Raw genomic sequence first — 13186 nt, forward strand, 5'->3', positions numbered from 1 at the left:
GCAGGAGGAGAAGGGGATGACAGAGGATGAGATGGTTGGATGGCATCACCAATTCGATGGACATGAATTTGGGTAGACTCCGGGAGTTGGTGTTGGACAGGGAGGCCTGGCGTGCTGCAACTCGTGGGGTCGTAAAGAGTCGGACACGACTGAGTGAACTGAACTGAACTGAACATATATCCTGGAGTGCTAAGCAGGATCAGGGAGATCAGGACAGTCTTACTGTGTTAAGAAAACAGAGATGAATACTGAAAAGACAAGGTAGGCTGCAGGCAAGTGATAAAGGGATGAAGCTGAGCTGGAAAAGTCTGCCAGCAATGCAAGAGACCTGAGTTTGATCCCCAAGTTGCAAAGATCCCCTGGGGAAGGGAATGGCTACCTACTCCAGTATTCTGGCCTGGAGAATTCCATTGACTCTGTAGTCCATGGGGTTGCAAAGAGTTGGACTCCAATGAGCAACTTTCAGAAACAAAGCGCTAGAAATCTGTAGGGAGCTCCCTTGAGGCTCTCCTGCATACTGAATTATTTAAGTCTAGTTTGACCAAAGAACAAGTGGGATGTTGGAAGTTGGAAAATTTCCATATTTTGTACAGGGAAAAGTGGTTTTGAAGCTCTAACCAGCTTGAATGTAAAAAATCCTTGTTGTTCAGTAGGATCATCCAGTGAAAATATCAAGAGGGCTATGTCTCAGTAGCAGTGTCAAACTCTGCTAAAGTTAGGCTACTCAGGACTTCCCTTAACAAAGCAGAAGAAAAGCCTTGAAAAGATCAACCTTTCAGCCAGAACAAAGCTCAACACTGTTGAAAAGAAGAAAACAAAATTAAAAATTCATTTTAACAATGTAGAAATCTACAAAATATTCAACACTCCATTAAAAATTTACTAGAATTACAAGGAGAGAGTCACCACAACTACAAGAGACCCAGAAATAAACAAATACTGGGACTGCAGAATACACTCAGTGTTGAGGACTTGAAAACAAAGAACATGAGGAAATATACCAAAAGAAATGAAAAAAAAAAAAGATGCAAAAGAAACTTCTAGAGTTAAAAAAAAAACCAAGAGATTAAAGAAGAAAAAAGATTAATGAACTTGAAAACATAACAATAAAACTAAAGCTGAGAGGAAAAAAGCTTTAAAAAATGACAGTCTTTTGATCTATGGGACAAAATTTAACTTTCTAACATACTTGGAATTAGGATCAGAAAGCAAGGGAAGTCAGGCATGATTTTGAAGAATTAATGGCAGAAAACATTTATTTTGATGGAAACCATAAATTAACAGATCAATTGATGCTCAACCAGCTGCAAATAGGATAAACATGAGAAAAGCACACCAAGATCATACTACCCAAACGGCCACAAAACTGGCCTAAAGAGAAAAATGTTCAAACAGAGGGAAAAGACACTGTATACACAAAATCACAGAAGTTATTACTGGACTTCTCATGAGAAATGTCAGAGGACAATAGAAGGAAATCATTAAAGTGCTCAATGAAAATAAATTACCTACAGTTTTGTATCAAGCAAAAGCGTTCTTCAAAAACAAAGGCAAAATATACTTTCAGACAAACAATACTTGAGAGAATTTATTCCTAGTAGACCTGCACTATAAGAAAAGCCAGGGAGGTTTTACATGCTGAAGAAAAATACTACTAGACAGAAACTAAAAATAATAGTAGATCCCAACTATTTGAAAGCTGCTAAGAGAACACATTTTAAACGTGCTCATCACAAGAAAAAATAATTTTTTGCAATTATGTAAGGTGATAGAAGGTGACAAAGGCTAATAGAGTTTTGCCAAGAGAACGCACTGGTCACAGCAACACCCTCTTCCAACAACACAAGAGAAGACTCTACACATGGACATCACCAGATGGTCAACACTGAAATCAGATTGATTATATTCTTTGCAGCCAAAGACGGAGAAGCTCTATACAGTCAGCAAAAACAAGACTGGGAGCAGACTGTGGCTCAGATCATGAACTCCTTATTGCCAAATTCAGACTTAAATTGAAGAAAGTAGGGAAAACCACGAGATCATTCAGGTATGATCTAAATCAAATCCTTTACAATTATACAGTGGAAGTGACAAAAGATTCAAGGGATTAGATCTGACAGAGTGCCTGAAGAGCTATGGATGGAGGTTCATAACATTGTATAGCAGGCAGTGGTCAAGACCATCTCCAAGAAAAAGAAATGCAAAAAGGCAAAATGGTTGTCTGATGAGGTCTTATAAATAGCTGTGAAAAGAAGAGAAGCTAAAGAGAAAGGAGAAAAGGAAAGATATGCCCATTTGAATGCACAGTTCCAAAGAACAGCATAGAGAGCTAAGAAAGCCTTTCTCAGTGATCAGTGCAAAGAAATAGGGGAAAACAATAGAATGGGAAAGTCTAGAGATCTCTTCAAGAAAATCAGAAATACCAAGGGAGCATTTCATGCAAAGATAGGCACAATATAGGACAGAAATGGTATGGACCTAACAGAAGCAGAAGACATTAATAAGAATTGGCAAGAATACACAGAAAAATTATACAAAAAAGATCTTCATGACCCAGATAACCACGATGGTGTGATCACTCACCTAGAGCCAGACATCCTAGGATGCAAAGTCAAGTGGGCCTGAGGAACCCTCACTACGAACAAAGCTAGTGGAGGGGATGGAATTCCAGTTGAGCTATTTGAAATCCTAAAAGATGATGCTGTGAAAGTGCTGCACTCAATATGCCAGCAAATTTGGAAAATGCAGCAGTGGCCACAGGACTGGAAAAAGTCAGTTTTCATTTCAGTCCCAAAAAAAGCAATGCCAAAAAATGCTCAAACTCCTGCACAATTGCACTCATCTCACACGCTAACAAAGTAATGCTCAAAATTTTCCAAGCCAGGCTTCAGCAATACATGAACCATGAACTTCCAGATGTTCAAGCTGGTTTTAGAAAAGGCAGAGGAGCCAGAGATCAAATTGCCAACATCCGCTGGATCACTGAAAAAGCAAGAGAGTTCCAGAAAAACATCTATTTCTGCTTTATTGACTATGCTACAGCCTTTGACTGTGTAGATCACAACAAACTGTGGAAAATTCTAAGAGATGGGAATACCAGACCACCTGATCTACCTCCTGAGAAATCTGAATGCAGGTCAAGAAGGAACAATTAGAAGTGGACACGGAACAACAGACTGGTTCCATCGGGAAAGGAGTACATCAAGGCTGTATATTGTCACCCTGCTTATTTAACTTATATGTAGAGTACATCATGAGAAATGCTGCGCTGGATAAAGGACAAGCTGTTAATTAAGACTGCCGGGAGAAATATCAATAACTTCAGATATGCAGATGACACTACCCATATGATAGAAAGCAAAGAAGAACTAAAGAGCCTCTTGATGAAAGTGAAAGAGGAGAGTGAAAAAGTTGACTTAAAACCCAACATTCAGAAAACAAAGATTATGGCATCCTCCCATCACTTCATGGCAAATAGATGAGGAGACAATGAAAACAGTAACAGACTTTATTTTTTTGGATTCCAAAATCACTGCAGATGGTGACTGCAGCCATTAAATTAAAAGATGCTTGCTCCTTGGAAGAAAAGTTATGACCAACCTAGACAGCATATTAAAAAGCAGAGACATTACTTTGCCAACAGAGGTCTATCTCGTCAAAGTTTTAATTTTCCAGTAGTCACGTATGGATGTGAGAGTTGGACTATAAAGAAAGCTAACTGTCGAAGAACTGATGCTTTTGAACTGTGGTGTTGGAGAAGACTCTTGAGAGTCCCTTGGACTGCAAGGAGATCCAACCAGTCCATCCTAAAGGAGATCAGTCCTGGGTGTTCATTGGAAGGACTGATGCTGAAGCTGCAACTCCAACACTTTGGTTACCTGATTTGAAGAACTGACTCACTGGAAGAGATCCTGTTGCTGGGAAAGATTGAAGGCGGGAGAAGGGGATGATAGAGGATAAGATAGTTGGATGGCATCACCAACTCAATGGACATGAGTTTGAGCAAGCTCCAGGAGTTGGTGATGGACAACTCTGGTTGTCCTACTGGCCAACTAGAAGCCTGGCCTCCTCTAGTCCATGGGGTCGCAAAGAGTCAGACACAACTGAGCGACTGAACTGAAGGTGACAGATGCTAACTAGACTTATTATGGTGAACATTTCACAATGTATACAGATATTGAATCATTATGATATACACCTGAAGCTAATAAGTTATATATGTTAATTATAACTTAATTTAAAAATAAACTTTAAAGATTCATTTCAAAATAAAAAGTAAAATAATTCACTGGGAATGGTAACTATGTGAGTAAGTATAAAAACACTTTTATATTATGTATAAGATTTATAATAGTCTGTTAAAGGCAATAATAATATTGAGTCCTTCCCCAAGGCCACAGGTTCGAAGCCTTGCATCACAGAAGTACATCTCCAAAGATGACTGAGCCCCTTTGTAACCTTGCCAAGAGCACCCTGATAATCACTATCAAGCTTCCTAATTCCTAATTAGGCAAAGATGCCCATTCCAGTAAGCAGCCTATAGCACCCCAACCCATCACCTAACGCCAACCATCCAGCAAGAATTTTGTCTTAAAATTTTGTCTATAAAAATTGGCTATTAATCCAGAAAAACTGTCGACTCTTCCATCTGTCAGCCCACTGTGCTTGCTGTACACACTTTATTTCTGCTCTTTGTTCTTAATAAATTCACTCCCTTCTGAAATGCTGTATGTCTGGAAATTCTTTTCCAACTTGCCCTCAGACTGCCTCAACAACTAATACTGCTGTACTGTGGGGCTTTTAAGCGATGTAGAAGAAAAATGTATGCCAAAAACGGCCAAAAGGTTGGGGGAAGTTTGCTCCTGTTAAAATTCATGTAGAGTGGTGCAAGGTCATTTTAAAGTAGGCTCTAATGGAGTAAAGACGCACAAGCACATGTGAATCGTAAGGCAACTGTAAAAAACAGAGCTAAGAGGTGCAACTAACAAGCCGTAAGAAAGGTTAAGACAGAACGCCATAAATACTCAAATCAATAAAACGTAGCACAAAAGCAACAACAAAAAGATGGAAGGGACAGATGGCAAAGCAGTAAATAACCACAGCAGTGAGTATCTTTCTGCAAAGGGCAGAAACATTTCAACCAACAGTTTGAGACTGACTGGATATAAAACCAAAACTCAGCTATACACTACCAAAAGAAAACCGTTTAAAATAGTATAACACAGACACATTTAAAGTCAAAAGGCAGAAAAAGATTTATCTCCCTAACCATGCGTTGGAGGTATTTGTCCTGGCTGTACACATTCCCCAGGTCCTAAGACAAAAATTCCTTTTTCCGTCTTCCCAATAGGTCCACTATCCACTCCCAACAAACAAAACAGTCCTGCTCTTATAACAATTTCTCAGTAGCTCCGTTTGTGACACAGGCAACTCACTCTACCTGTTCAAGCTCTTTCCAAGATAAGAGAAAAATAATTAAAAATAAAATTGTATTATCAAGTGAAAATGAAAGTTGCTCAGTTGTCTCCGACTCTTTGCGACCCCATGGATTGTAGCCCACAAGGCTCCTCTTCCATGGAATTCTCCAGACAAGAATACTGGAGTAGGATGCCATTTCCTTCTCAGGGGATCTTCCGGACCCAGGGATCGAACCCAGGTCTCCTGCTTGGCAGGCTGATTCTTTACCAGCTGAGCCACAAGAGAAGCCCTCTCTTATCAATGTCATTATTAAAAGTTATATTATCTTTTCAAATAGTGCAAATTTTAAAATCAGTGAAATTACCTGCCAGTTCTTCATGTTTTGATTCATTCTCATGTTTATCTTCAGTTAGCTCCATATTAGCTTGATTACTAGAAAATATTTAATATCACACATTACTAATATATTTCCATGAAATCTTTTGTGAATATTTTTTTAAAAATCTTAACATCACGTATTTCTTCTTAAGTACTCTTGTTCTAGCAAAAGCTAAAAATCTGGAAACTATGAAGGCAATGTTTTAAAAATGAAGGCTCTTCCAAGCCTGAAACTAACTGTAGCCACCAAAGAAATACAAGGGAGGGGGGGCAGAAAATGCCATATTTCTTAACTTTATACATAAATATATACAATTTTATACTTAAATGTGTGCCTTATATTTCTCAGGGCCCAGACAGCCTTTCTACACTACAGATCAGGTATGCCCCACAAGCTGCAAGAACCAGTCAAGTATATGAGGAAGCCAGAAAAAAAACTCCCAGAGTCAGCATTTCCATGCTAATAAGGAATTTCATCCCAAAATGGAAGCTGAATGAGAGCCTTAAACCAATAAAGACTCAGGAGGTGTTTTAACTATATTGGATATATTAGTTCATATACTGTGCTTTTTTCAAACCGAAGAATCAGTTCTACCTTTTTCAGTCCCCCAACCAAGTCTTTAGTGAGATCATTAGGAGGCCCAAGAAACTATAAACTCTAATAACAGTAGCAGCAAACACCATATATTCAATACTACACTGTACTCTGACTAGCCTGTTCTCCAGTAGAAGTATCACAACTAGGAACATTGTTCAGTTCAGTTGCTCAATAGTGTCCGACCCTATGGACTGCAGCATGCCAGGCCTCCCTGTCCATCACCAACTCCTGGAGTTTACTCAAACTCATGTCCATTGAGTTGGTGATGTCATCCAACCATCTCATCCTCTGTTGATCCCTTCTTCTCCCACCTTCAATCTTTCCCAGCATCAGGGTCTTTTCAAATGAGTCAGCTCTTCGCATCAGGTGGCCGAAGTATTGGAGTTTCAGCTTCAACATTAGTCCTTCCAGTGAACATTCAGGACGGAGTTCCTTCAGGATGGACTGGTTGGATCTCCTTGTAGTCCAAGGGACACTTAAGAGTCTTCTCCAACACCACAGTTCAAAAGCATCGATTCTTCAGAGCTCAGCTTTCTTTTGAGTCCAACTCTTACATCCAGACATGACTACTGGAAAAACCATAGCCTTGACTAGACAGACCTTTGTTGGCAAAGTAATGTCTTTGGTTTTTAATATGCTGTCTAGATTGTCATAACTTTTCTTTCAAGGAGCAAGTACCTTTTAATTTCATGGCTGCAGTCAGCATCTGCGTCATTTTGGAGTCCCAGAAAGTAAAGTCTGCTACCGCTTCCCCATCTATTTGCCAGGAAGTGATGGGACCGGATGCCTTGATCTTAGTTTTCTGAATGTTGACCTTTAAGCCAAGTTTATCACTCTCCTCACTTTCACTTTCATCAAGAGGCTCTTTAGTTCTTCCTCACCTTCTGCCCATAAGGGTGGTGTCATCTGCATATCTGAGGTGATTGATATTTCTCCCGGCAATCTTGCTTCCAGCTTGTGATTCATCCAGCCCAACGTTTCTCATGATGTACTCTGCATATAAGTTAAATAAGCAGGGTGACAATATACAGCCTTGATGTACTCCTTTTCCTATTTGAAATCAGTCTGTTGTTCCATGTCCAGTTCTAACTGTTGCTTCCTGACCTGCATACAGATTTCTCAAGAGGCAGGTCAGGTGGTCTGGTATTCCCATCTCTTTTAGAATTTTCCACAGTTTGTTGTGATCCACACAGTCAAAGGCCTTGGCACAGTCAATAAAGCAGAAGTAGATGTTTTTCTGGAACTCTCTTGCTTTTTCGGTGATCCAGCAGATGTTGGCAATTTGATCTCTGGCTCCTCTGCCTTTTCTAAAACCAGCTTGAACACCTGGAAGTTCACGGTTCACATATTGCTGAAGCCTGGCTTGGAGAATTTTGAGCATTACTTTGCTAGCATGTGAGATGAGTGCAATTGTGCAGTAGTTTGAGCATCTTTGGCATTGCCTTTCTTTGGGACTGAAATGAAAACTGACCTGTCCAGTTCTATGGCCACTGCTGCATTTTCCAAATTTGCTGGCATATTGAGTGCAGCACTTTCACAGCATCATCTTTTAGGATTTGAAATAGCTCAACTGGAATTCTATCACTTTCACTAGCTGTGTTCGCAGTGATGCTTCCTAAGGCCTACATGACTTTGCATTCCAGGATTCTGGCTCTAGGTGAGAGATCACACCATCATGATTATCTGGGTCGTGAAGATTTTTTTGTATAATTCTTCTGTGTATTCTTGCCAAATCTTCTTAGTATCTTCTGCTTCTGTTAGGTCCATACCATTTCTGTCCTTTACTGAGCCCATCTTTGCATGAAATGTTCCCTTGGTATCTTTAATTTACTTGAAGAGATCTCTAGCCTGTCTTGAAGAGATCTCTAGGAACATTGTTAAAAACAAGGAAACATTAAGAAATACTCCAAAGGGACAAAAACTTGTGGCCAGCAAACCTGTGTATGCTTATTCTGTGTTGTCACTGTTAAGACAGGCAATCACCATGGGCCATTAGGGTCCCTGCAAGTTCTTGCTGGGTAAGCCAAGAACATAAGGCACGGACCCTCCTTCCTAGGTCATTTCTTAAGAGTTGCAGTGATCAACTCTGAACACAGGCAATGTTTCTGCCCTCAAAGCAGGCTTGTTTCTACCTACTAAAAAAGCAATAGAGTCCCCAAGCTCAGTGACCCTGTCCTGTAAAGCAACCCACTACATGGGTGGACAGCCATCAAGGACCCCATGAACCTTGTGGGACAAGGGAAACTGAGGCAAATCAACATGGCACTTGGGTCCTGCTTTTGTCAAGAGACAGTCATTTTGTTTCTGACCCAAGAACCCTTGTCAATTGTCAGCATCCATAAACCACAGTCTGGTTTGCACGTAGGGTAAAAATCTCAGACTCTACGTAGTTCATGACAGTCACTGCTTTGTCCACTGTCTGTAAGAAACCAAGCATCCCGAGGAGACCAGGCACTCTGATGACCAGAGGGTATGCGTTTCCCAACCCTTAATTTAATTATAGTTTGGTGTTCTTAAAATCTTAAACTTGCAATCTGACTTCCATTTATAATTTTCAAAATTAAATGGAACACTTAAAACTGAGGATATTAAAGATATCAGGTCACACAAATCTCGAGAATGCCAAAGGTCTATGGCATGCACAAGGCACCAGCTCAGTAAACTAGTAGAATTTCCAGGATAGATGAGGTTTCCTGGTAATCCTTAGGGTGAACCACACACAAAGGTAGGACACAAACCAGATCTGTCTTTGCTCCCTGGTTCCTCTTTCCCTGTTTGTTCCTATCTTATTTTATTTTTAAAGACTTTGGCTGCACCACACAGCATGCAGGATCTTAGCTTCCCAACCAGGGATCAAACCTGTGTCCCCTGCAGTTGGAAGCATGGAGTCTTAACTACTGGACCACCAAGGAAGTCCCTCCCCTGAGTCTATAATAGCTACCTGGACTCACTTTATCTGTAGAAGACGACTTAATAAATTACTTTTCTGGTTAGGGCTACTTAGCAATATGTTGTTCACCTCAAAAGTATATCATGCATGAAATTTTAGATATCTAGAGACTCAAATACAAATGTATTCCAGTCGATATACATACAAATCATGTTCTACACACTCATAAACACACACACCCTGATCAAAATAATGAACAGAAAACAGAATTAAAAATAAGACTTAAATTTTGCCTGTTATATTTACCCCTTTAATTACATGCATATACTAGCATTATAAAAATATAGAAAAACACAAAAATTATTTAATGATTTGTTTATATTGTATTTACATTACCTATGTAAAGCTTTAAAATGTATGGAGTCATTAGAATCCAATTCCTTATTTAACCTTGAATAATCAACAGACGATGTTAAGCCTTTCTCAAGCCTGGCAAAAAATTGTTCTTTTTCCTCTTGCTCTTCTAACGTGTCCAGTCCCAATCCGAGAACACTATGATTAAGCTCAGAAACTATCTCTAAATAGAAAGCACAAATATATTTCATTAACAAATACAATTTGAAGAAATTAACTTTAATGTTGCATTTATTGAAATTATATAGCAAAACTTAAAAAAGTCTATAACATTTCACCTACTCTCTTACCACCAAACATAGAGTTGTGTTCATAATATATAAGGTTATGTGGATTCTCCAGAGGTGTAATTCTAAACCTTCTGGGAAGATACTAAATCTGTCTATACACTTCAGTTAAGGAGGCTCCAAGAGAGCTAAGAGTTAATTTTTCTAAAAATTCTGACTATAAGCATCATAATCTGTCAATTTATATCCCCCACAATTCTTACCATTGGCTTCTAAGCTGTCAATACTCAAGATAGAGGTTCCACTGCTCTTAAGAAACTGAATCCTTTCAGCAGACTCCTCTTCTGTTTCCATAACAGGCTGAGAAGTCTTCTTTGTTTTCAAATAGCTTACATTTGTCCCAAACGGTCCTGGGATGGGATTTAATATAGTTGGATATTTACATTAAAAGAATTGTTTTTAAAAAACAAAAAAGAATTGTCTTGACCTCTATGTCAACATAGTAATACTGTTAAATTAGCTTAGATTTGTTATGCTATTATATGAGTTATACTAGGAGACAGTAGCTAAATCTGCTACATGAAATAAAAATTCACCAGACCAAAAATTCACAAAAGGAAAATTAAAATTCTATTTGATTATGTGAATCTTACCCAATGGAATATTTTAAAAATTTGCATCAAGACTTTAAAAATTAATTATTCTGAAGCACAAGTACTTAATACATAAACCATGCCACTTGAAAGATATCTCCTGCCTTACGTGAAGGAAGGAAGGGAGACAACTCCAGGCTGGGGAAGAAGGAGGTCCAAGGGTCAAAAACGGGAGGGCAGGCCACATGCAAGGATACAAAAAGGTCAGTGAGGGTAGTCTGGAGGAAGTAACCCTAAGGCAGGAGCCAAAGGTCAGACCATGCTCATCTTCATAGGCTGGGGAAAGGATTTTGCTCTTCATTCTAAAAGCATTAGAAAACACTGTAAAAGTTATACAATATCAAATATTCTTTATCCCAGCAGTACATAATTGTTGTAAAAAACTGATATATGGAAAAAATAACTATATGTATGATATAAAAATTGAGATTAGAAAAACACCACTTTTGCTTAGAAGAAAGCCTTATCAAAATAAGTTAACAAATTCTGACTTCAATTTCCTACTTAGTGTCCTGCTGGAAAGGGTTCAGAATCAAACTTTTTGGCTCTGTGTGAATAATGGTTTTAATGGGCCCAATAATAGCTTTAACACAGAGAAAATCAGGAGATTTCAGATGAAAATATGCATGCCAAGGTTGGAGCGCTGTCGAGGCATCTGTCCAGGGGTCTCAGTCTGGCTCTGAAGCTGGACTCAGGGATGTGACCCACACTAACCCACATCCCAAGAGACTAATACAACCAAAACCAAGACCTGATTCAGCTATTTATAATGAAGAGTATAACCAGTAGATAGATAGTTTCACCTTCTCTGCAGAACATTTTGTCTTAATGGCAATTTAAAGAAAAAGCAAAATTATAAGGTAGAATTGGTTCAATGTCGATGTTTAATGGTGTCTCTTTAAGAAATGCATTCCTCTCAAGAGGGGTGGTTCAGTTCTCCCTTAGAAGCTTCTACACTCTTGCTGGCAGGAATCATATTTTGTCTTTGTATACTAGTGCCAAATACTCAGAAGGCAATACGATCTCAGTAAATGCGTGTGAATTAACGAGGGACCAGGTTATGCTCTTGGGTAGAGAAACCTTCTCCCTTGTGTTTAAATGGACATTGTCAAAGTTTCCTTCCTAAGTATCCTTTGTATCCCTTACTAATCAAATCCACTGACTGATAACATTCTTTTCAAAAAAACTTAGTCTCTTTAATCAGGTTACACTACGTGTTGGTCTAGGACTCATTCTTTCCCTTTAGGGTGAGTTTGCATAAGTTTGCATACCCCAACTCTAATTCACTACTTTCTAGGAGAGAGATTTTAAAGCTAATTAAGTCTCAAATTTTTGTCAACTATTTCAATAGTACTTAATCATATAATATCCTTTTCAAGCACCAATATGGGGAAAGATTCTAAAACAAAAAATTCTTCATATATAAGCTTTAGCACTGTGCATAATTTATAGATTTATGAAATACGCTGAATTTTTCAATAAGGCAATTCCTTACTGTAAAGTGTTAAAAAGGACAGGGAAATGACTATTAAATTGTAACATTTCCTTATTAAATACATTTATTATTTATGTTTGAGGGTCAAGGAGTACAAGGAAAAAGAAGTACTATAGAAATCCTATCAGTTCATAAAATAGTGCTTAAAGATCCACAGATTCTGTTATCACAGGTACTTAACAGAGGTAGCCTGAGGATCCTTATGAATTTAGCAGTACCACATAAACTAGCTATAATGAAGGAAACAGGCAAGAGAGTAATTTTTCCATTGTAAAAATGTGACTAGGAAAGGTTCCGGGAGAGGTATATGCATGTGGTAGACAGGATCAATGAGTTCATTACCATTAAGACAAGGGTATTTGTTTTTTTTTACTGTTATTAACAGACAGTTGATACCAAAATCAACAGGTCTACTAAAATCTTCCAAATCCAATGACATTAACACATTGTCAGAGTATCTTATTAAATCACCTTAAATCAATTTACCATTAAACATAACATATAAATATACCTATATTATTCACCATCTAAAATTAAGTAATTATAAGTTATTTGAACGTAAAATAATCTGAAAATGCAGAAATAGATTCTCATTTATATAACAAATATAAAGTTATATAATATGAGAATCAATGCAAGCTTAAAATTCACTTATTATTTTCCTTATATATTGAGTTGGCCAAAAGGTTCGTTTGACTTTTTCCAAAAAATGGCTCTGGTAGAGCTTAGTTGTCTTTAATGTCATTAGAAAAAATTTTGTTAGATTATACTGTGACAGCTGGCATACCAGGGTGCATTTAAAAAAAAAACCTTACCAAAACTGGTGAATTCCTGCATATCCATTTTAATACTGAAGATGGAAGAAAAAGTAACATATTCGGTGTATCATACTTTATTATTTCAAGAAAGGTAAAAATGATACTGAAACATAAAAAAAGATTTGTGCAGTGAATGGGGAAGGTGTTGTGACTGATCAAACTTGTCAAAAGTGGTTTGTGAAGTTCTGTGCAGTTTTCTCGCTTGATGATGCTACATGGTCAGGGAGCCCAGCTGAAGTTGACAGTGATTAAATCGAGAAATTAATTGAGAACAGTAAATGTTATACCATGCGGG

At 38.1% G+C, this 13186-nt stretch overlaps 1 protein-coding gene across 5 annotated transcripts in view; it reads right to left on the minus strand.

Moving 5' to 3' along the window:
• CEP162 (centrosomal protein 162) overlaps nucleotides 1–13186 on the minus strand; it is a 99079-nt gene that overhangs the window by 80783 nt on the left and 5110 nt on the right. For all 5 annotated transcript variants that reach the window (XR_010662477.1, XM_065931354.1, XM_065931352.1 and 2 more), the window contains 3 exons: nucleotides 10189–10335; nucleotides 9681–9861; nucleotides 5783–5850 (listed from right to left, as the gene is read on the minus strand). Coding sequence is in view for 4 of the 5 variants with exons in the window: in XM_065931354.1 (XP_065787426.1) it covers nucleotides 5783–5850; nucleotides 9681–9861; nucleotides 10189–10335 (396 nt within the window). In the remaining variant the exon portion in view is untranslated. The remainder of the gene's footprint in view (nucleotides 1–5782; nucleotides 5851–9680; nucleotides 9862–10188; nucleotides 10336–13186) is intronic.

This window comes from Muntiacus reevesi, chromosome 3, assembly GCF_963930625.1.
Source record: "Muntiacus reevesi chromosome 3, mMunRee1.1, whole genome shotgun sequence".
Taxonomy (NCBI): domain Eukaryota; kingdom Metazoa; phylum Chordata; class Mammalia; order Artiodactyla; family Cervidae; genus Muntiacus; species Muntiacus reevesi.